Source organism: Somniosus microcephalus, chromosome 34 (genome assembly GCF_052327205.1).
Source record: "Somniosus microcephalus isolate GS21.2 chromosome 34, FLI_Smic_1.0, whole genome shotgun sequence".
Lineage (NCBI taxonomy): Eukaryota > Metazoa > Chordata > Chondrichthyes > Squaliformes > Somniosidae > Somniosus > Somniosus microcephalus.
Genome location: NC_141020.1, coordinates 4,717,896 through 4,741,129, shown reverse-complemented (window position 1 = coordinate 4,741,129; position 23,234 = coordinate 4,717,896). Strand labels below are relative to the sequence as shown.

At 50.5% G+C, this 23,234-nt stretch overlaps 1 protein-coding gene across 2 annotated transcripts; it reads left to right on the top strand.

The window, feature by feature from the left end:
* Nucleotides 1–985: 985 nt before the first annotated feature.
* On the top strand, nucleotides 986–23,063 carry LOC147096664 (uncharacterized). Of its 2 annotated transcripts, none has more exons than XM_085973217.1 (5): nucleotides 986–1,574; nucleotides 1,709–1,775; nucleotides 6,595–6,853; nucleotides 14,823–14,992; nucleotides 22,932–23,063. In XM_085973217.1, exons 3-5 carry the CDS (start codon nucleotides 6,607–6,609, stop codon nucleotides 23,031–23,033), a joined length of 519 nt encoding a protein of 172 aa, XP_085829343.1. In that variant the 5' UTR covers nucleotides 986–1,574; nucleotides 1,709–1,775; nucleotides 6,595–6,606; the 3' UTR covers nucleotides 23,034–23,063. The 2 variants fall into 2 exon arrangements, with proteins under 2 accessions (XP_085829343.1, XP_085829342.1); XM_085973216.1 differs by having other exon boundaries at nucleotides 6,592–6,853.
* The last annotated feature ends 171 nt before the right edge of the window (nucleotides 23,064–23,234 follow it).

The following is a 23,234-nucleotide window of genomic DNA, read 5'->3' as shown; positions in this document are numbered from 1 at the left end:
ACACCTGGTCATGAGTCAGTGCCATCTGCAGAGGAGGGGAAAAAACCCGGGGGAGAAAAAGCCTTGCCCAGATTAGAAGTGTGATTACTCGGCAAGTCACATCAGTATCTCATCGTTATTTGTTGTCTTGCAAGTTAGAAATTCCCATTTACAAAAATGAACCCACTTTGGATTAGAGTAACAGGGATAAGAGATTGCATCGGTTCGCACGAGAATCATACTGCGCAGAAGGCTGCCCCGATTATTGAAGGACTATGCTCAGGTCCATGTACCACTGGACTCCGCCTGGAACCTCAGGGGCAAGGCGGTAGCGAGCATTCTCCCCGTCAGAGGTACCAACATTCAGATCGGATGTTTAAGAGAGGTCCCATCTCCCTGCTATAACCCGAGCCAGCCCCTCCCGCCCTCCCATATGGCTTTCTGGTTCAACCCATCACTGAATAAACTTGGCCCCTGGTTTCTGCTGATCAGTTGTGGACTCTGGGTGAGGGAAGGGGGGAAATAAACCAGGGTCAAGCCTTCCTAGTGACTCCTGCAGGAGAGTGTGTGTGTGTGCGTGCGCAGGTATGCCAGGGGTGACAAGGATTGGGCTTGGCGACGATGCCCTCTGCAGTCAAATAGCTCGTCAGCAGTCACTGTCTAGACTGACGTGTGAAAAGAAGTGGGTGCGATGCTAGAGGGTGGGCAACATTTCGTGTCCCAGCAAGGAGTCAGCACCTTCAGCAGAGGGAAAGGGGGGCGGGGGGGAATTGCAAAGGGGAAAGGGAACAACGTCAATAGCCCCTGCTGGAGATCTGATCGAGCTCCTGGTATAACCAGGCAAGAGCTGATGTCCTCACTGTAGATTGTCAGTGTTTGTCAGTGTAACTTTCACTGGCGATGAGGCAATAAGGTGGTGCGCACACACACACACACACACTGGCCCAACAATCACATCACATGCAAATACCAAAAGTTGTCTACACATGGTTCCACCCACTGTCCTTGTGACATTTGTGGGGTTAAGCTGATTGCAGATGGAGCTCTGCCTTAATTTAGCGAACGCTACTGCCGTTAAAACAGCCCCAATTTTGTTTTAAAAAAATGAAATGGCCATTTATTTCTTGAGCAAGATTAATTCGTGCCACAAGGCATTGGTTTAACAATAGGAAGTGGTGTGGGTGAGGGGGGGAGGTGGTAACACACACCAGCAGAGGGGAAGGGAGAGATTTTATCTTGCTGAGATCGGAGGAATTGAATTTTTTAGGCTGGGCAGAGTTTACAGGGAGCGGAAAACCGCAACAGAAGGGGGACTGGCAGGCGGTGCGAACGCGGCCCCTTTAAGAGGGGAATCTCCACATTGTAACAAGCCCCGACTTGTCAGACAGGAGCTGGCGACGTCAGGCGCGCAGTGTGACATTGGAGAGAGAAAGAGAGAGAGAGAGAGTGGCTGGGACCTCAGTCTGCCTCTCCTGGACTCCGAATGACTCACTCCATCTCAGCAGAGCTAAAGAGGATTAACACAAATATACACAATCCCCAGAAAGTGCTCAAAAACAGAGGTCCTTTTTCTTGGCTTGCCGCATTGACTTTTGGTAAGTTTCACAGTGAACTGGCGACTCCTGGTAACAGCAGCGAGTGTGAATAATGCTTCTTTTCAAAAAGGGATATTCTAAATGTGCATCTTTCTCTCTCTCTCTCTTCCCTCCCCCCTCTCTCTCTGTGAAAGGTGCCGAGTGACTGGTGAAGGACCCGCTGACGGATGGCATCTTAAAAAAAAGTCAAACCGATTACAAGTGAGTTTCATTTTTTTTAAAAAAAGACTCGAAATGTAACACAATCTGGAGGTTTGTTTCCCCCCCTCCTCCTCCTTTGCAGACTCCGATTGTAAGTCTGAAATTATCCCAAGATCAGGGGCTTCGACGCGGATCGATTTATTGCCGATTAATATATTCTAATCGATTGGAAAATCGCAACTTGATATCTGACTTCCAAACAACTGGGATTTTTTAAATAAAGGAGTGAAATGAATGAAAAATGCTAAAATTGGCACAAAGTTGCTATTTAAGATGTTCTCAGGTTTGTCTGTGTTTACATCTGATTATTTTTGATGGGGGTGCAGTCTGATTTTTATTGATTTTTGTGGAGAGATTGCGTGTTGCTGATTTAAGTTGCACCGTACACTGAACTTAGTTGCGATAAGTTAATGCACCTGAGTCACAATAAGATAACGACAGTGTGTGGGAGCCCATTTATGGACAGCGCCAGCTTTTAAGCCGAATGCAATGATTTTGCTCCCGAAATGTTGACTTTTTATTTTATATATTAATGTGTGTGCCAAGTCTCCGCGCGAGAATCTGGATTTTAAAGCGAGGATGTCCTCCTTTTTCCGCTCCTGTTTAATTTACTGCACCTTTAAATGCTAGATATTTTTTGTGACCAAACATCACGATCCATTCATTGCGGAATTTCATCCAGCCTTGCGTGTGCTTTCCACGCGCGCCTTCTTACTCGAGGGTTTTTCACATTTAAAAGTTGCCTTTAAATAATTGTTCCATTTCGTCACCGCACTGAGTCTCCTATCTCTTTTTCCATTGCTTCGTGCGATTTGAACAGCAAAATCGGGCGGAAGCGTAGTGGAAAGATCACGGTTTGACATCTAGAGTAAAGGTGTTGGCATTTTTAATGAAATGTGTGCTGATGTTTGAAGGCAGTGTCGCTTTAAGTGTTCCTCACACTTGCTGGAAACATGTGGGCGTTTGTTTGCAAACAATCCGCAGCCGGAGAGTGCGCAATAGCGGCTCCGTGTGGGAGAGTGAGGATCTGCAGCGCCTTGGCTCACAGTCCCTTAAAGGCTCCTGAGCCCCACGACTGGGTGGCACCTTCGCCTCCGAGCCCCACTCCAGAGACTGGAGCACCAGCAAAATCTAAGCCGACTCGCTAGACAGACTAGATGCAGGAAGGATGGTCGGGGAGTCCAGAACCAGGGGGGTCACAGTCTAAGGATAAAAGGGGTAAGCCATTTAGGACAGAGATGAGGAGGAATTTCTTCACCCAGAACCTGTGGAATTCTCTACCACAGAAGGCAGTTGAGGCCAATTCATTAAATATATTCAAGAAGGCGTTGGATATATTTCTTAAGGCTAAAGGGATCAAGGGATATGGGGAGAAAGCAGGGACAGGGTACTGAATTTGGATGATCAGCCATGATCTCAGTGAATGGCGGAGCAGGCTCGAGGGGCCGAATGGCCTACTCCTGCTCCTATCTTTCGTTGCAGAATGGTTACAGCAGGGAAGGAGGCCATTCCGCCCGCGCCAGCTCTCTGCAAGAAAGAAAGACTTGCATTTCTATAGCACCTTTCATGACCACCGGACGTCTCAAAGCGCTTTACAGCCAATGAAGTGGAGTCACTGTTGTAATGTGGGAAACGCGGCAGCCAATTTGCGCACAGCAAGCTCCCACAAACAGCACTGTGACAATGACCAGATCATCTGTTTTTGTTATGTTGGTTGAGGGATAAATATTGGCCCCAGGACACTGGGGAGAACTCCCCCTGCTCTTCTTCGAATAGTGCCCGTGGGATCTTTTACGCCCACCCTCAGCACTGCACTGGGAGTGTCAGCCTAGCTTTAACGTGCTCAAGTCTCTGGAGTGGGACTTGAACCCACAACCTCCTGACTCAGAGGTGAGGGTGCTGCCCACTGAGCCACAGCTGACACTGCAGCTGGTCCCACACTCCCCCTGCCCTTTCCCCGTAGCCCCGCAAATTTTATTGCTCTTCAGGTGCTTATCCAATTCACTTTTGAAAGCCACGACTGCAGTGCTGAGGGAGCGCTGCACTGTTGGAGGGGCCGTCTTTCAGATGAGAGGTTAAACCGAGGCCCCGTCGACGTAAAAGATCCCATGGCCACTATTTCAAAGAAGAGCAGGGGAGTTATCCAATATTTATCCCTCAATCAACATCATTAAAACAGATGATCTGGTCGTTATCACACTGCTGTTTGTGGGAGCTTGCTGTGCGCAAATTGGCTGTTGCGTTTCCTACATTACAACAGCGACTACACTTAGAAAAAAAGTACTTCATTGGTTGTGAAGCGCTTTGGCATGTCCTTGTGAAAGGCGCTATAGAAATGCAAGTCTTTATTTTTTCGTAAGTTTAAATTCTCTAGTTTTTCTCCCTCCCACTTCGAAAAGCACTGACTCTTGCTTGGCCTCAGTTCTCTGCTCAGTGGCTGCTGATACCGTCCCCTCCCTCCCTAAGCGGTCATTCTTCATGTGTGTCTAGACAGTCATTCTCAGCCGGCTATTCGACTGTGGGGGCATCACAGTCACTGGATAGTGTTTAGAAGGGGGCCAGCACTGGTTGATATTCCCCCCTCTGTAGACCCAAAGTATTCCTGAAGATTTCTGTGTAAACTCTGGCAGGAAATGCCTCAACAAATGAGCCCTCGGCAGAGCCAACAGAGTTCTTAGAATCATAAAAATTTTACCGCACAGAAGGAGGCCATTCGGCCCATCGTGTCCACACCGGCCGACAAAGAGCTCTCCAGCCTAATCCCACTTTCCAGCTCTTGGTCCGTAGCCCTGTAGGTTACGGCACTTCAAGTGAATATCCAAGTACTTTTTAAATGTGATGAGGGTTCCTGCCTCGACCACCCTTTCAGGCAGTGAGTTCCAGACCCCCACCACCCTCTGGGTGAAAACATTTCTTCTCAACTCCCCTCTAATCCTCCGACCAATAACTTTAAATCTCTGCCCCCTGGTTATTGACCTCTCTGCTAAGGGAAATAGGTCCTTCCTCTCCACTCTATCGAGGCCCCTCATAATTTTATACACCTCAATTAATCTCCCCTCAGCCTCCTCTGTTCCAAAGAAAACAACCCCAGCCTATCCAATCTTTCCTCATAGCTAAAATTCCCCAGCCCAGGCAACATCCTGGTAAATCTCCTCTGCACCCTCTCTAGTGCAATCACATCTTTCCTGTAATGTGGTGACCAGAACTGCACGCAGTATTCTAGCTGTGACCTAACTAGTGTTTTATACAGTTCAAGCATAACCCCCCTGCTCTTATATTCTATGCCTCGGCTAATAAAGGCAAGTATCCCGTATGCCTTCTTAACCTGGCCTGCTACGTTCAGGGATCTGTGGACATGCACTCCAAGATCCCTTTGTTCCTCTACACTTCAGTGTCCTACCATTTAATGTGTATTCCCTTGCCTTGTTAGCCCTCCCCAAATGCATTACCTCACACTTCTCTGTAGTGAATTCCATTTGCCACTGTTCTGCCCACCTGACCAGTCCATTGATATCTTCCTGCAGTCTGCAGCTTTCTTCTTCATTATCAACCACGCGGCCAATTTTTGTATCATCTGCAAACTTCTTAATCATACTTCCTACATTCAAGTCCAAATCATTGATATATACCACAAAAAACAAAGGACCCAGTACTGAGCCCTGCGGAACCCCACTGGAAACAGCCTTCCAGTCACAAAAACACCCTTCGACCATTACCCTTTGTTAACTGTCTCTGAGCCAATTTTGGATCCAACTTGCCACTTTGTCCTGGATCCCACGGGCTTTTACTTTCGTGACCAGTCTGCCATGCGGGACCTTATCAAAAGCCTTGCTAAAATCCATAAAGACTACATCAAACGCACTACCCTCATCGACCCTCCTTGTTACCTCCTCAAAAAATTCAATCAAGTTAGTCAGACACGACCTTCCCTTAACAAATCCATGCTGACTGTTGCTGATTAATCCGTGCCTTTCTAAATGAAGATTTATCCTGTCCCTCAGAATTTTTTCCAATAATTTTCTCACCACCGAGGTGAGACTGACTAGCCTGTAATTACTCGGTCTATCCCTTTCTCCCTTTTTAAACAACGGTACCACGTTAGCAGTCCTCCAGTCCTCCGGCACCACACCTGTAGCCAGAGAGGATTGGAACAGAGTGGGTTCAAGGCCCACTCTAGAGACTTGAGCACTTAATCTAGGCTGACTCTCCCAGTGCAGTGCTGAGGGAGTGCTGCACTGTCGGAGGTGCCGTCTTTTGGATGAGACGTTAAACCGAGGCCCCGCCTGCTCTCTCGGGTGGGCGTAAAAGATCCCGCGGCCACTATTAGAAAGTGAGCAGGGGGGAGTTCTCCCCGGTGTCCTGCGGCCAATGTTTATCCCTCAACCAACATCACTAAAACAGATGATCTGGTCTTTATTGATGTAAGAAAACTACTAGGCACTCGGTCTAAGCATTAAACAAAGCTTTAATCAACTGTTTTACAACATGGAGGTCTAGTTGTATCCTTCACTAGTTCCTGTTAAGAATGTCCTGCGCAAGCTGGGCCCGTGCCCAAGTATTTATACTCTCCCTGGACAGCGCCACCCGCAGGCCGCTCAGTATTATTTCATAAGTCTTTCTTTCGTGAATGACTGATTCATGTCAATTATCACATTGCTTTGAGCAATTTGGTTGCCACTTTTCCTATATTACAACACTTCAAAATAATAATTAATTAAAGAGCTTTGGGACGTCCTGAGGTTGTGAAAAGCGTTATAGACATGCAAGTCTCTCTTTCCAACATGCCCGACATTAATCCGAGCCGTTCATTTCCCAGCAGGTGGTAAACAGCATGGCCAAACCATTTGATGACGGAAACTCGTCTGAGCCACACGCCCAGGAAAACATCCCGAGAGAAGTCCTATCGAGTCTCGCCAACTGCACTGCCACGGCCTCCGATCAATATTCACCTCAGTCCCTCGCTCATGCCCATTCCTTCAGGCGCCAGGGAGAATTCTGCAATCGCTCCGCACAAGCTCCAGGCTGCAGAGGACTGCTCACGTGTGGGATGAACGCCACCACCAACAGCCCGCTTCCTGGTAAGACTTCAGATTATAGAGTTATAGAGTCATACCGCACAGAAAGAGGCCCTTCAGCCCATCGTGTCTGCGCCGGCCATCAAGCCCTGTCTATTCTAATCCCATTTTCCAGCACTTGGTCCGTAGCCTTGTATGCTATGGCGTTTCAAGTGCTCATCTAAATGCTTCTTGAATGTTGTGAGGGTTCCTGCCTCTACCACCCTTTCAGGCAGTGAGTTCGAGATTCCAACCACCCTCTGGGTGAAAAAGCTTTTCCTCAAATCCCCTCTAAACCTCCTGCCCCTTACCTTGAAACTATGCCCCCTGGTTATTGACCCCTCTACTAAGGGGAAAAGTTCCTTTCTATCTACCCTATCTATGCCCCTCATAATTTTGTACACCTCAATCAGGTCCCCCCTCAGTCTTCCCTGCTCTAAAGAAAACAACCCCAGCCTGTCCAGTCTCTCCTCATAGCTGAAGCGCTCCAGCCCAGGTAACATCCTGGCGAATCTCCTCTGCACCCTCTCCAATGCAATCACATCCCTCCTATAGTGCGATGACCAGAACTGCACACAGTATTCCAGCTGTGGCCTAACTAGCGTTTTCTACAGCTCCATCATCACCTCCCTGCTCTTATATTCTATGCCTCAGCTAATGAAGGCAAGTATCCCATATGCCTTTTTAACCACCTTATCTACCTGTCCTGCTGCCTTCAGGGATCTATGTACATGCACACCAAGGTCCCTCTGATCTTCTGTCCTTCCTAGGGTCCTACCATTCATTGTGTATTCCCTTGCCTTGTTAGTCCTCCCAAAATGCATCACCTCAAACTTTTCAGGGGGGCGGCGGTGCCTGCGTTCTGTACACCAGCGCGAGCTGAGCCCCTTCCAGAGAGGAGGAGGAGAGCAAAGAAAAATACACAGAATTTCTCCGAAATTTCTCGTCAGTGGTGGCCAGCTATTCCACCATGACGGGCATCACAGATTAGCCAAATCCGACCCTTGACCTATGTCTGCACTCCCACACTTTTCTAGCAGAAGTCACTGGGCAGTGTGAAGCTACCCTGGCTGATCGTCTTCCTTCCCATCCCAACTTTAGTGGCCTCACTGCTCAGATCAGCCAGCTCAGGATAGACCAGGGATCGAACCTGCGGTCTGTGTGGCCCCGTGCTACACTGGATGGGTGAAGCGGGCACATCACCTGCCGTAAGGTTTCCGCCCTCGAGCACCAACCCGGGGAGAGGCAACCGCCCCTTCGTGCTCTTCCGGCCGTAATGCCTCCCATGGCCAAACAGCCGCAAGCACTCAAGGCCTGGGCTCGCACCTGAACGGTGGCCGCTCGGGCGAGTCCGTTCCCCGGCACAAGCTGAGCACCTTCAGGAGGAGGAGGAGGGGGAGAGAGAGAGAAGATTAAAAATGAATTTCACCGAATTTGAGAGGTGGCTGTCGATTGGTCTGTGGGCTCCTGGCTGTTGTGTACCCTGACAGACAAGTTGAGACATGCCCCTCTCTCCTTCCTGAATATCAGTTAATACAACAAGCTGCAGCGAAAATGCAGCATTTTTAGCTGTGGCATTTAAGGTAAGCAGATTGGGACAGCGAGTGTCTCAACAGCGTGATATTAAGGCAGAATATTCTGTGCTAGCTTGTGTGTTTACTGGAACCCTTGCTGGGCTGACTCCAGATCGAGTCATCGCTTGGGGATGGGGATGTGAGAAATCCGATTCGAGTTATGCTGTCACCCTCAGTCAAGGGTGACCTTTATCTACATTATTTGGAAAGTTTTTTTAAACAACAAAAATAGATAAATCTTAGAGAATCTGCCACCTTTAAAGGTGGTTTATTTTTATATATCATTATTTCCGATACCTAAGCGGAGCTTTTTCTTTCAGACGCGTAGACTGTGAAATTTCACTTTTTCTTTAGATTTGTCGCTGATTTGGACTGTTGCTTTCAAAGACAGCTTGTATTTATACAGCACCTCTAACGTAGTAAAACGTCCCACGGCGCTTCACAGGAGCGATTATCAGACAAACAATTTAACACCGAGCCACATGTGGAGATATTAGGACAGGTGATCAAAAGCCTGGTCAAAGAGGGAGGTTTTAAGGAGCGTCTTAAAGGAGGAGGAGAGAGGCGGAGAGGTTTAGGGAGGGATTTCCAGAGATTAAGGTCTTTGCTCCCTTCTTTCCTCCCTCTTCTAGGCACTAGCTCGTGCTGGGATTAGGGGGCTAGCTGGGGTTAGGGGGCTAGCTGGGGTTAGGGGGCTCGCTGGGGTTAGGGGGCTAGCTGGGGTTAGGGGGCTAGCTGGGGTTAGGGGGCTAGCTGGGGTTAGGGGGCTAGCTGGGGGTTAGGGGGCTAGCTGGGGTTAGGGGGCTAGCTGGGGTTTAGGGGGCTAGCTGGGGGTTAGGGGGCTAGCTGGGGTTAGGGGACTAGCTGGGGTTAGGGGACTAGCTGGGGTTGGGGGCTGGCTGGGGTTAAGGGGCTAGCTGGGGTTAGGGGGCTAGCTGGGGGTAGGGGGCTCGCTGGGGTTAAGGGGCTAGCTGGGGTTAGGGGGCTCGCTGGGGGTAGGGGGCTCGCTGGGGTTAGGGGGCTAGCTGGGGTTAGGGGGCTAGCTGGGGTTAAGGGACTGGCTGGGGGTTGGGACTAGCTAGGGGTTGGGACTAGCTGGGGTTAGGGGGCTAGCTGGGGGTTAGGGGCATAGCTGGGGGTTGGGACTAGCATGGGGATAGGGGGCTAGCTGGGGGTAGGGGACTAGCTGGCTGGGTTAGGGGGCTAGCTGGGGGTTAGGGGGCTAGCTGGGGGTTGGGACTAGCTAGGGGTTGGGGGGCTAGCTGGGGTTAGGGGGCTAGCTGGGGGTTAGGGGACTAGCTGGGGGTTGGGACTAGCTAGGGGTTAGGGGGCTAGCTGGGGCTAGGGGGCTGGCTGGGGCTAGGGGGCTGGCTGGGGATAGGGGGCTAGATGGGGGTAGGGGGCTAGCTGGGGGTAGGGGGCTAGCTGGGGTAGGGTTCCATGGGCGCTAGCTGGCCTCCAGTAGACTGTCCAAGTGACTGTTCTTCATGCGTAGCAAGTCAGCAGACCTCAGCTGGGACTGAGAGACAGCTCAGATTGTCCACATTGCCCAGGAGTAGGGCGGGCCCTCCTGAACCCTGTCGAGTGACCCGTGCTGGATGCAGTGATTGCACGTCAGGGGAGGACAGGATCCGGCTCAACTGTGATGCCCCCCATGGTTGATCAAACCACCAACATTCACTGATTCCATTTTCCACTGTCTAAAACTGACAAATGACAGTGCAGAGTGACAGTATTGGGGGGAGTGAGGGTGACAGTATTGGGGGGAGTGAGGGTGACAGTATTGGGGAGAGTGAGTGACATAAGAAAACTACTAGGCACTTGGTCTAAGCGTTAAACAAAGCTTTAATCAACTGTTTTACAACATGGAGGTCTAGTTGTGTCCTTCACTAGTTCCTGTTAAGAATGTCCTGCGCAAGCTGGGCCCGTGCCCGAGTATTTATACTCTCCCTGGACAGCGCCACCCGCAGGCCGCTCAGTATTATTCATGTCAGTGAGGGTGACAGTATCGGGGGGAGTGAGGGTGACAGTATCGGGGAGAGTGAGGGTGACAGTATCGGGGAGAGTGAGGGTGACAGTATCGGGGGGAGTGAGGGTGACAGTATCGGGGAGAGTGAGGGTGACAGTATCGGGGAGAGTGAGGGTGACAGTATTGGGGGAGTGAGGGTGACAGTATTGGGGGGAGTGAGGGTGACAGTATTCGGGGGAGTGAGGGTGACAGTATTGGGGGGAGTGAGGGGTGACAGTATTGGGGGGAGTGAGAGTGGCAGTATCGGGGAGAGTGAGGGTGACAGTATCGGGGGGAGTGAGGGTGACAGTATTGGGGGGAGTGAGGGTGACAGTATTGGGGGGAGTGAGGGTGACAGTATTGGGGGGAGTGAGGGTGACAGTATTCGGGGGAGTGAGGGTGACAGTATTGGGGGGAGTGAGGGTGACAGTATTGGGGGGAGTGAGGGTGACAGTATTGGGGGGAGTGAGGGTGACAGTATTGGGGGGAGTGAGGGTGACAGTATTGGGGGAGTGAGGGTGACAGTATTGGGGGGAGTGAGGGTGACAGTATTGGGGGGAGTGAGGGTGACAGTATTGGGGGGAGTGAGGGTGACAGTATTGGGGGAGTGAGGGTGACAGTATTGGGGGGAGTGAGGGTGACAGTATTGGGGGGAGTGAGGGTGACAGTATTGGGGGGAGTGAGGGTGACAGTATTGGGGGGAGTGAGGGTGACAGTATTCGGGGGAGTGAGGGGTGACAGTATTAGGGAGCGTGAGGATCCTCCATGGCCGAGACACTCGTGTGTTTTGCAATCTTTGCCTCCAGTGCGGGGCCTGTGTGTAAAAGTCCCGTCAGTAATGAGCTCCTGTGTTTGGGTTTGAGGTGGGGGGGAGGGCTAATTGTTCTACCCGGAGTTTCACTTTATATACTCAGCCGGTGACAAACATTCTTAAAGGGACTCTGCCAGCATCAATATTTAGTGACAGTAAACAGGAATCTCGGGATCGCCTTTCACCAGGGGGTCCATCAGCATAGCTTGGGCTACACGGACCTCGCCGAACTTCCCCTCCCTGAAGGGGCTGGGTAACAAGGTCGTTTAAGGGTCACCGCGTTGATTTTTGAGGAAGTGCTGGGGTCTGGGGCCCCCGGCAACACTCCCGCCTTGTCTTCTCCACGTGCCATCGAATTACACAGAATGTACGGCACAGAAACAGGCCATTCGGCCCGACTGGTCCGTGCCGGTGTTCCTGCTCCACACCAGCCTCCTCCCACCCCTCTCCATCTCACCCTATCACCATATCCTTCTATTCCTTTCTCCCTCGTGTGTTTATCCAGCTTAAATGCCTCTATACTATTCACCTCAACCACTCCCTGTGGTAGCGAGTTCCACATTCTCGCCACTCACTGGGTAAAGAAGTTTCTCCTGAATTCCCGATTGGATTTATTAGTGACTGTCTTATATTTATAGCCCCCAGTTCTGGTCTCCCCCACAAGTGGAAACTTCTCCACGTCTACCCTATCGAACCCCTTTGGAAATTTGAACGGCCTCGATCAGGTCACCCCTCGGCCTTCTCTCTTTCTAGAGAAAAGAGCCCCGGCCTGTTCAGCCTTTGCTGATAGTTACACTCTCAGTTCTGGTATCACAGGAGAGAGGAGATGTAGAGTATATCTGACGGCAGTTTACAAGTCCCTTGGGAAGGTCTATCTCTGCTGCCACAGGAGCTGAGTCACTTGGTACTTTTTATATTTCCCTGCAAAAACATACTCGCTATAAACAGCGGGAGACCCTTGCGTTTGAAGTCGGCAGCTGCCGGGGTCGAGTTCCATGGGCACTGGCTCACCTCCAGCATCTTTCCCAAGTGGCCAGTCTTTAAAGTGCGAGTCCAGAGAGTGAGTTGCAACACAGCCCGGTCTGATCCTTCATCATCCGGCACCCGTGCGCACCAGGGACCCTCCTCCTCCTCGCCCACCTCCTCCCCCCAACCCAGAAGATCCTATCTCTTAATGTCTCTCAATGTCTCTTAATCTCTCCCGCTTTCTATCCTATCTCTGACCTTCCCTTTTGTTCTTGCATCCCCTCCCCCTTTTCCCAGCCCCTAAACCTGTTCCATTTGCTGCTTTTTTCCAGTTCTGACGAAGGGTCATCGACCTAAAACGTTAACTCGGTTTCTCTCTCCACCGATGCTGCCCGACCTGCTGAGTTTTTCCAGCATTTTCTGTTGTTATTCCAGAAGATCTGTATGTGCCTCAAGTACCGATCCCCATTTGTTGGTCGCACGCTCTCTCGCCTCTGAGTCAGAAGGTCGTGGGTTCAAGTCCCACTCCAGAGACTTGAGCACAAAAATCCAGGCCGGCACTCCCAGTGCAGTACTGAGGGAGCGCCGCACTGTCGGTGGTGCCGTCTTTCGGATGAGACGTTAATCTGAAGCCTCGCCTCCCCTCTCAGGTGGACGTAAAAGATCCCCCGGCCACTATTCGAAGCAGGGGAGTTCTACCCCCAGTTTTATCCCTCAACCAACATCACTAAAACAGATGATCTGGTTATTATCACATTGCTGTTTGTGGGATCTTGCTGTGCGCAAAGTGGCTGCCGCGTTTCCTACATTACAACAGTGACTACACTTCAAAAAGTACTTCATTGGCTGTAAAGTGCTTTGGGACGTCCTGAGGTTGTGAAAGGCGCTATAGAAATACAAGTCTTTCTTAGCTGTAATATTAACATTTTTAATTGTGTCTCGTGATGCTCAGACTATAAGGGTTGTTAATGAATTTTCATCAGGCTGAAATCAAACATCAGGTTCTTGCCCAGTATCCTGCCCTCTGGTTAGTTTTGTGGTCATTAAAAATAAGTGTCCACCCTAGTGCTATTCTGCCAGTCAAACTTACCCACAAGAGAAAGACTCGGAAACAGTGAATAGGAACTTTAGTGAAAGGCATATGGTCGACAAAAGAAATCAAGTCGGTTGTTTGGAGGCCAAAGGGGAAAAGGGATTGGCGTAATTTCAGAAAAAGGCAGGTTGCTGATCAGAGGCTGGGGCTGGTGCGTGGGTCTCGCCCCCCTGGCCGCTGTCCCAGGGTGTTCTGGGACAGGATGCACTCTGATACTGAGCCGCCTTGACCAGTCCCAGCCTCTGTCAACAGGAAATGAAAGAACAATTCCCACAGATGGAGGGGAAGTCTGTGACCAACCGAGCAATGGGTTATGAAATGAGTCGGTAAATAGGACGCCGCATGTGATCAGTCTTGACTCTCGGGTCAGGGATGGATGATGTGACACACAGAAGGCTGTCGTAACCACCTATCTGTCGTGGCTGCCTCGACATGAGTGTGGAAATAACAAGGGGCTTCCTTAGGACAATCATTGAGATAACAATTCGGTCCATTTATCCTGGTTATCTCAATCACTTGTATTTATACGCCGCCTTTCACAACCTCAGGACGTCCCAGAGCGCTTTAAAAATGACCAGATAATCTGTTTGAGGTATTGGTTGAGGGATAAATATTGGCCAGGACACCCGGGAGAACTACCCTGCTTCGAATAGCGGCCGTGGGATCTTTTACGTCCACCTGAGAGGGGAGACGAGGCTTCGGTTTAACGTCTCATCCGAAAGACGGCACCGCCGACAGTGCGGCGCTCCCTCAGTACTGCACTGGAGTGTCGGCCTAGAGTTTTGTGCTCAAGTCTCTGGAGTGGGACTCGAACCCACAACCTTCTGACTCAGGCGAGAGTGTTACCAACATATGTACTTGAGTCACGTGATATATTTTGCAATCTTTGCAACTCCCCTGTGCCACACTGCTTGTTTCCAGGGCCAATCAATGTGTTCTGAAACGTGATGTCTGATTGTACCATCTCTTAAAGTAACTCTTAAAGAATTGTGGGGAACAATATCACGGGCCTTGAATTTAAAATTCTCACCTGTGTGTTCAAACCCCTCCATGGCCTCGCCCCTCCCTATCTCTGTAACCTCCTCCAGCCCCACAACCCTCCGAGATCTCTGCGCTCCTCCAATTCTGGCCTCTTGCGCATCCCCCGATTTCCATCGCTTCACCATTGGCGGCTGTGCCTTCAGCTGTCTGTGCCCCGAGCTCTGGAATTCCCTCCATCAACCTCTCCGCCTCTCTCTCTCCTCCTTTAAGACGCTCCTTAAAACCGACCTCTTTGACCCAGCTTTTGGTCACCTGTCCTAATATCTCCTTATGTGGCTCGGTGTCAATTTTTGTCTGATAATCGCTCCTGTGAAGCACCTTGGGACGTTTCACTACGTTAAAGGCGCTATATAAATGCAAGTTGTTGTTGTTGTTGAAATGTACCATCTCTTAAAAGGGACAGTCAAAGGATCGGGGGGAACAATATGCGGATCGCGGACGTTGGTTGTTGGACGACGCGGTTTGCTGCTGCTCTGACGCTCTTGTCCGAATATTTCCAGGTGAGCCGCGGCGGATTCAGCCGGCCATGTTGGATGGGGGCATCGACTCTCCGCTTACCACCCAAGGCAGGGTCTTACAACAGATGGGGGATGACGAGGCCATCATCAGACAGATTGGAATCCAACTGCGACAGATGGGAGATCAGCTGCACACCTACCACATGGAAAGGGTGAGTCCCCCTTATTTTAGAGAGCTTCCCTTTAAGATCGGTCCCCATTACCCCATCTCTTCCGAGGGCAGTGACTGCACCCAATGACAGTTGCCACCCTGGCTCCCTAGCACAGAGCAAGGATCAGATCTGGGGACCTTTGCTGTGGTCTGTGCGTCTCAGTACCGCACCTGTGAACTCTAAGGCACTGGGGCTGACTTTCCCGGGTCTCTGTCCTCACGCCAGTAGCACTGCGACTGGTGGGTACCCTGCGCACAATTGAATGGCCCCTGTAACTCAGAGAGCTCAATTCTGGACATTGGGCGAGAACAGGGTCAAGATAGTCCTCCCTCCAGTGAATCATTGAACGTTCCAGCATTTGGCCCATCGGGTAGCATGAGCGACCTCGTCCCGTCCCACTCTCCTGCCCGCTCCCCTTACCCCTTTAATCGAAGATTGCGGGCCGAAGATCAGCTCCAGGACTTGAGCACATCACCTAGGCTGACACTCGGGGAGTGCTGCAGTGTCGGAGGTGCCGGCTTTTGGTTGAAACGTCAAACCGAGGCCTTGTTTGCCTGTTCAGGTGGATCACCACTTGAAGACGAGCAGGGGAGCTCTCCCCGGTGTCTCGGACAACATTCATTCCCTCAACCAACATCACCAAAATCAGATTAACTGGTCACTCGTCCCATTTGTTGCTTTGGCACCTTGCAAAGTTGGCTGCTGGATTCTCTCTCTTCATGTTTGGGGTGTGGGCATCGCTGGCACGGCTGGCATATATTGCCCATCCTCTAGTTGCCCTGAGAAGGTGGTGGGCCTTCTCCTTGATACGACTGAGTGGCTTGCTGGGCCAACCCCGTTGGTGTGGGACTGGAGTCCCGTATCGGCCAGACCGGGTAAGACGTGGCAGATTTCCTTCGCTAAAGGAGCATTAATGAACCAGTTGGGTTTTTACGACAATCCGATAGTTTCACGGTTACTTCTACTGAGACCAGCTTCAAAAAAACTGAAAATCAATTCCCCTTCTTTGGATTACTAGTTCAGGCCACTGGAATACTAGTCCAGTGACATAACCACTGCACTGCCGTACCCGTCATAAGAACAGTGGCTACACTTCAAAAGTAATTTATTGACTGTTGAGCACTGAGGATGTTCTGAGGATTTGAAAGTGCTGAATGGATGCTAGTTCTTGCCATAATATTTTTCCAGCAACAATCCAAACTCCCAACTTTAGAAAGCGCTGGTTAGGCCACAACTGGAGTATTGCGTCCAGTTCTGGTCATCACACTTTAGGAAGGATGTGAAGGCCCTTGAGAAGGTGCAGAGGAGATTTACCAGAATGGTTCCGGGGATGGGGGATCTTAGCCACAAGGACAGGTTGGAGAAGCTGGATTTGTTTTCATTAGAGCAAAGGAGGTTGAGAGGCGATTTGATAGAGGTGTACAAGATTATGATGGGTTTGGATAGGCTTGATGGGGAAAGGCTGTTCCCACTAGTTGATGGTACAAGGACTAGGGGACGCAGATTTAAGGTTTTGGGCAAGAGATACGGGGGGGGTGTGAGGGAAAACTTTTTTACACAGCGAGTGGTGAGGACCTGGAACTCGCTGCCGACGGAAGTGGTGGAAGCGGAGACACTCAATGTTTTCAAGGGGAGACTGGATAGGCACTTGAGGGAAATAAACTTGCGGGGCTACGGGGATAGAGCGGGGGAATGGGACTGACTGGATTGCTCTACAGAGAGCCGGCACGGACTCGATGGGCCGAATGGCCTCCTTCTGTGCTGTTATGTCTCTCTGACTCCCCTTTCATGGGATTACGGACTCTGATCCAGTAACTGTTTGCGACAGTGACCTACACAATCTAGCTGCCCCCTTGCGTGAGGAAATGTTCAGGTAGCTCGGTGACGGCTCTCTCGACCTGCCCACTAGACGAGCGATGACTTGCCTGAGGGACGAGGGGGGCTTCAGGTTTTTGAAGAGGGAATTGGGAGGGACAAAACCTGGGAAAATACCACAGAAATCCGAGACTGGAGTGTATAGTGGACATTAGTGGCAAGATTATTCTAAGCTTCCTTTGATCTTATAAAGAAACAAAAAACTTGCATTTCTATAGCGCCTTTCATGGCCTCAGGACGTCCCAAAGCGCTTTACAGCCAATGAAGTAAGAGATCTTACTGCAATTATACAGGGGCCCTGGTGAGACCACACCTGGAGTACTGTGTGCAGTTTTGGTCTCCTTACCTAAGGAAGGATATACTTGCCATAGAGGGAGTGCAGCGAAGGTTCACCAGACTGGTTCCTGGGATGGGGGGGATTGTCCTATGAGGAGAGATTGGGTCGACTAGGCCTATATTCTCTAGAGTTTAGAAGAATGAGAGGGGATCTCATTGAAACATATAAAATTCTGACAGGGCTCGACAGACTGGATGCAGGGAGGTTGTTTCCCCTGGCTGGGGAGTCTAGAACCAGGGGTCACAGTCTCAGAATAAGGGGTCGGCCATTTAGGACTGAGATGAGGAGAAATTTCTTCACTCAGAGGGTTGTGAATCTTTGGAATTCTCTACCACAGAGGGCTGTGGAGGCTCAGTCGTTGAGTATATTCAAGACAGAGATCGATAGATTTTTGAATATTAAGGGAATCAAGGGATATGGAGATAGTGCAGGAAAGTGGAGATGCGGTAGAAGATCAGCCATGATCTTATTGAATGGCGGAGCAGGCTCGAGGGGCCGTGTGGTGGAGCAGGCTCGAGGGGCTGAATGGCCGACTCCTGCTCCTATTTCTTATGTTCTTTTTGAAGTCCAGTCGCTGTTGTAATGTGGGAAACGCAGCATCCAATTTGCACACAGCCAGCTCCCACAAACAGCAATATGATAACGACCAGATCATCTGTTTTTTTAGTGATGTTGGTTGAGGGATAAATATTGGCCCCAGGACACCGGGGAGAACTCCCCTGCTCTTCTTCGAAACAGTGGCCGTGGGATCTTTTTACGTCCACCTGAGGGGGCAGACGGGGCCTCGCTAGCAACACACTCGGGATTTTCCGACAGCGTGCGCCGGTGGCCAATCGCTGCCTCTCGATTCCTGCCGCTGTCACCCGTTACAATTAAAAAATTCTCGTCCTTGTTGCCTCGCCCCTCTCCCCTGTCACTGTAACCCCTTCCAGCCCTACAACCCTCCCAGATCTCAGCGCTCCTCCAATCCTGCCCTCTTGCGCATCCCTGATTATAATCGCTCAACCATTGGTGGCCGTGCCTTCAGCTGCCTAGGCCCTGAGCTCTGGAATTCCCTCCCTAAACCTCTCCGCCTCTCTCTCCTTCTTTAAGACGCTCCTTAAAACCAACCTGTTGGACCAAGCTTTTGGTCACCTGTCCCTGATATCTCCTTCTGTGGCTCGGTGTCAAATTTTGTTTGTTAGCGCCTTGGGACGTTTTACGATGTTACTATGTCGGGTGCAGATAAGATTATGCCTGGCAGATTTGGCCCCTTTCCCCCACAACCATACGGCCAGTTGTTAACCAGTAACGGTATCCCGGGAATGGACAGGACCATCGTAGGGGAGAAGGGGAGGAAAATTGTGCGGGGGGGCGGTGGAATTGACGGTCCAGCCTCTGCTGATTTTTCGGCTATTGGAATAGTCCCCTCTACACTCGCTGCAGGTACATCAGGAGAACGTCACTGCTCCTCCGTCACCTGAGGTATTGCCAGGCAGTGGGGCCTGAGAACAGCCCGTTGTTCAATATGGTCCTGGCCACGCCCACACAGCTGATTGACAGGACCGAGAACGTAAACAAGAACCTTCCAACTTTACGCGATCTCAGCCTTAACTTTTTTTAAAAAAAACAGATGTACCAAAACAACAAGTTGGGTTATTTTGGGATGTGGTTTAGGATTAAAGAAAATTGTTGGGTCGTGATGTTTTCTTTATATATAAAAAAAACCACACGTAACCCTTGCTGAGCCCGGTTCTTGGTACTCGGTGTTCCTTTCCCTCCAATTTCTCACCCCTCCCTCCCCCCCACCCCCGCCTTCAAAAGCACCGATGCAGAGTGTGGCTGCCCTCCAGAACAGCCCACCCACGTCAGCACTCTTTGTGTTTGTGCGAACTTACATTGGCCGGCTATTCGACTGCGAGGGGCATCGCCGCCAAGTACCCAGACCCTGTCCTCGGCCGACATCGGTTTTCTGCCATATTGGCAGGCGGGAACATGGCCTGTGGAGCTATCCTTCACTCAACATAACAAAAAACAGATGATCTGGGCCATTATCACTATTGCTGTTTGTGGGAGCTTGCTGTGCGCAAATTGGCTGCCGCGTTTTCCTGCATTACCACAGTGACTGCACTCCAAAAAGTACTTCATTAGCTGTAAAGCACTTTGGGACGTCCGGTGGTCGTGAAAGGCGCTATAGAAATGCAAAGTCTTTGTTTTTTTTTTACTTCAAAGCTTTGCCTAGACACAGCAAGATCTCACGAACATCAGTGAGGTGGATTTTTGTTGTTGGTGATGATGTTGGTTGAGGGATGAATGTGGGCCGGGACACTGGAGAGAACGCGCTACTCTTTTTATTCTCTCCAAAATAATGTCGTGGGATCTTTTCGCGGTCACCCGGACACGAGCACACAGGGGGGAGGGGGTCTTTAGGTTTAACCGAAATATTGGCGCCTCGCGACAATGTAGCATTTCCCTGCGCTGGAATGTTGGCCTGGATCAGGCGCTCGAATCCTTGACTCCCGAGCCCCCCCCCCCTTTAAGAGCGTAAAACAGAAAACGCGGAGCCGGATTATATTGCGGAATGGAACGGGAAATGATCTCACTGCTGCTTGTGGGAGCGTTACCTCCGTTCACTGTATCGCGGAATGAAATGGGCGAAATCGGAAAAGATCATTTGACAAAACTTCCTTGTAAAACCCGGTACGTTTTGCTCCACGGAATGCAAGCCCTACCCGAACAAAATTCCAAATGCAGCATAGAATTCCCCAGGACCAAGTCGCTGCCATTATGTAGACCCTGGCACAACAATTAAATGTAGAGCCTTAACTGAAGCGGAACAGGTTGTTGATTGAGCGCGCACAGTGCCTGTGGCTCTGTCCTTTCACAAAAAAATCTGATAAAGCCGGGGTGTGATGATAAACTAGCTGTAAAGTCACTGTTAACCCCTAGGCTAAACAGCAGAAGACTACAAAATAAGAAAGACTTGTATTTCTACAGCACCTTACACGACCTCAGGACATCTCAAAGCACTTTACAGCCAATTAAATGCTTTTGAAGTGTAGTCACTGTTGTAATGTGGGAAATGCAACAGCCAATCTGTGCACAGCAAGCTCCCACAAACAGCAATGTGATGATGACCAGATCATCTGTTTTTTGTGATGTTGATTGAGAGATAAATATTGGCCCCAGGACACCGGGGAGAACTCCCCCCTGCTCTTTGATATAGTGCCTTGGGATCTTTCACATGTACTTGAGAGAGCAGACAGAGACACTAGATTTTTGTGCTCCGGTCTCTGGGGTGGGACTTGAACCCACGACCTTCAGAGGCGAGGGTGCTGCCCACTGAGCCACGGCTGACACGTGTACTCGTGCAAGCCGTGAGCAGAGCTTGCCTCGAAGGCTTTCTTGCTTCGCCCTTGATACTTTCTGCGATATCAATACTTGGGAACACGCCCCGAGGGGCCTCGCGCCCCCCCCCCCTATCTCTGTAACCTCCTCCAGCCTTGCAACCCAACCGAGATCTCTGCGTTCCTCCAATTCTGGCCTCTTGCCCATCCCCGATTCCCATCGCTCCACCATTGGCGGCCGTGCCTTCAGCTGCCTGGACCCCGAGCTCTGGAATTCCCCCCCTAAACCTCTCCGCCTCTCTCTCCTCCTTTAAGACTCCTTAAAACTGACCTCTTTGACCTGCCCTAATATCTCCTTCTGTGGCTCGGTGTCCTGTTACGTTTGATTAACGCTCCTGTGAAGCGCCTTGGGGACGTGGCGCTATATAAATGCACATTGTGTGTGAGCTCTCCCTCCCCCGCTGTCTCCGCTCTACTCCGAGCGGTGGTTTCACTACTCTCACCGCTGTAGTCCTGGTTCTCCGTGTAAACTCTCTATATACACTGCGTTATTTTTAGTGTCTGACTCACGAGGCAGCTGCCTTGCGTGTCTCGTGACTCCCTCTCCACTTGCCTGCCTCTGGGCACCGGCCCAATCCAGCCCCAGCCTTTTGCTCATAAACAAATTGATTGTCTTCGCCAGAACTGGGCTGCAGGCTTCTGCGGTTCAGGAGCTGCCTGGCCCTTCCCCCTCCACTGCCAACACGCCCAGGCCTCTGTGTAAATCAAGGATCTTTAAAGGCACAGTCCCTCCGGTTGCGCTGTGTCAAACACAACAAATTAAACAGGATGTCTTTTTGTCTTGGAAGTGTTCTCCTTCAATCACTCACATACGGGGGGGGGGAGCGCAGGCAATAGGGAGAGGGGGAATGGGGGAATGGGGATCCACCAGCCCTCACTACCGTCTGATATGATACCTTGTCCTAGTAGCCACCTAAACCTGGCTGCTTGGTGCCGGCGCTCCCTGACGGATGCTGCCTGACCTGCTGAGTGTTTCCAGCCGTGGCTCAGTGGGCAGCACTCTGAGTCAGAAGGTCGTGGGTTCAAGTCCCACTCCAGAAACTTGAGCACAAAAATTCAGGCTGACACTCCCAGTGCAGTGCTGAGGGAGCGCCGCACTGTCAGAGGTGCCGTCTTTCGGATGAGACTTTAAACCGAGGCCCCTTCCGCTCTCTCAGGTGGACGTAAAAGATTCCCTGGCCACTATTGCAAAAAAGAGCAGGGGAATTCTCCCCGGTGTCCTGGTCAATATTTATCCCCAAACTAACACCTAAAACAGATTATCTGGCCATTATCACATTGGTGTTTGTGGGAGCTTGCTGTGCGCAAATTGGCTTGCCGCGTTTCCTACATTACAACAGTGACTGCACTTCAGAAAGTACTTCATTGGCTGTAAAGCGCTTTCGGACGTCGTGAGGCCGTGAAAGTCTTCATTTTCTTTCCTCTTTGTGTTTCTGGACATTGCCAGATTTGCCCCCTCTCACACCTCCCTAGGTCAGGCTCACAGACGCTCCACACTGGCCAGCTCACTGAGCCACTTGGTGCAGTCCAGCAGCCGGCTCGTATTTACAGTGTTGGCCTGCTGGCAATGTAACATTTATCGCTACTTGCCGGGAGTATGGGACCATCAACGTGTCCTGGAGAAACAGTTGATGTACAGGAAACTTTTGATTTACCGGCACCTAAATAACCGGAAATCTCGGTTAACCAGCAAAATTCAGGAGTAGGTTCAGGTAACTTTTATTACTTGCCTTCCTCCATGTGTTGCTGTGCAAGGGTGTGGCTGCAGCTGTTGCTAAGCTACAGAGACGCTTGGAACTTGTGGCCATTGTTTTGAACCTGTTGCTAAGCAACAAGGTTTGTTGCTTTATACGGAGCCCTCAGCTCCGTATCTTTTACTATAACTTTTGGTTATCCGGAATTTTTGATGAACCAGCACCACGTCGGTCCCGTCGGTGCCGGATAAAAAAAAGTTTCCTGTATAAATAAAAAAATTATATTGAAAATGATGAAATTGGGAGAACGATATCAGGAAACGCGCTCCACAGAGCCACCTAGTGGCCAGGGCCTGCAAATACACCGTGACCGTTGACATAGCAAATTGAATAGGAAATTATTGACCATAGCAACAACTATGGTAATTTTTGACAGAAAAGTGTGAGCAACAATTTTGACAACTGGCAGCAAGGTTTGGGGACAGCAAGATTTTTGATAATGTATATAGACTAATAACTGGAAATTGGCAATTGATGTGACAATCTGGAATTCTCTTTCTTGTGTCCCGGTGAGAGATTTGGTGAGGATAGAGGTGTTACTGTTCTCTTTAACTAACTACCTTTGCTCTTCTCCTTGATGTTGGCAGGTTGTGGCGTGGGATCGGAGGCGCTGGCCAGTCTGGTACTGGACATTTCTCAATTTCTTCATGCACACCATGGCCATCTTCCGCATGCCTCGATGGCGGTGAAACTCTCGGGGGTGGGGAGGGGCGGGGGGGGCGGGGGGGGGGGCGACGGGAGACCAGCTAGCCAATCCCCGAGGGGGAACGTTGGGACTTTGGAACGCTCTTCTAAAAACTTCGACTCCGCTGGACGGAACACGACGAGAGAAAAGAGAGAGAGGAAGAAAAACCGACTTGTCTTTTGAGGACTGAGATAGAGATTGTTTT

Excerpts from the sequence above, each read along its gene's own strand:
- LOC147096664 (XM_085973217.1), top strand. The coding sequence starts at position 6,607 with ATGGCCAAACCATTTGATGACGGAAACTCGTCTGAGCCACACGCCCAG. Across the intron at positions 6,854-14,822 it reads CACCAACAGCCCGCTTCCTG|GTGAGCCGCGGCGGATTCAG; the intron begins GTAAGACTTCAG and ends GAATATTTCCAG. Across the intron at positions 14,993-22,931 it reads ACACCTACCACATGGAAAGG|GTTGTGGCGTGGGATCGGAG; the intron begins GTGAGTCCCCCT and ends TGATGTTGGCAG.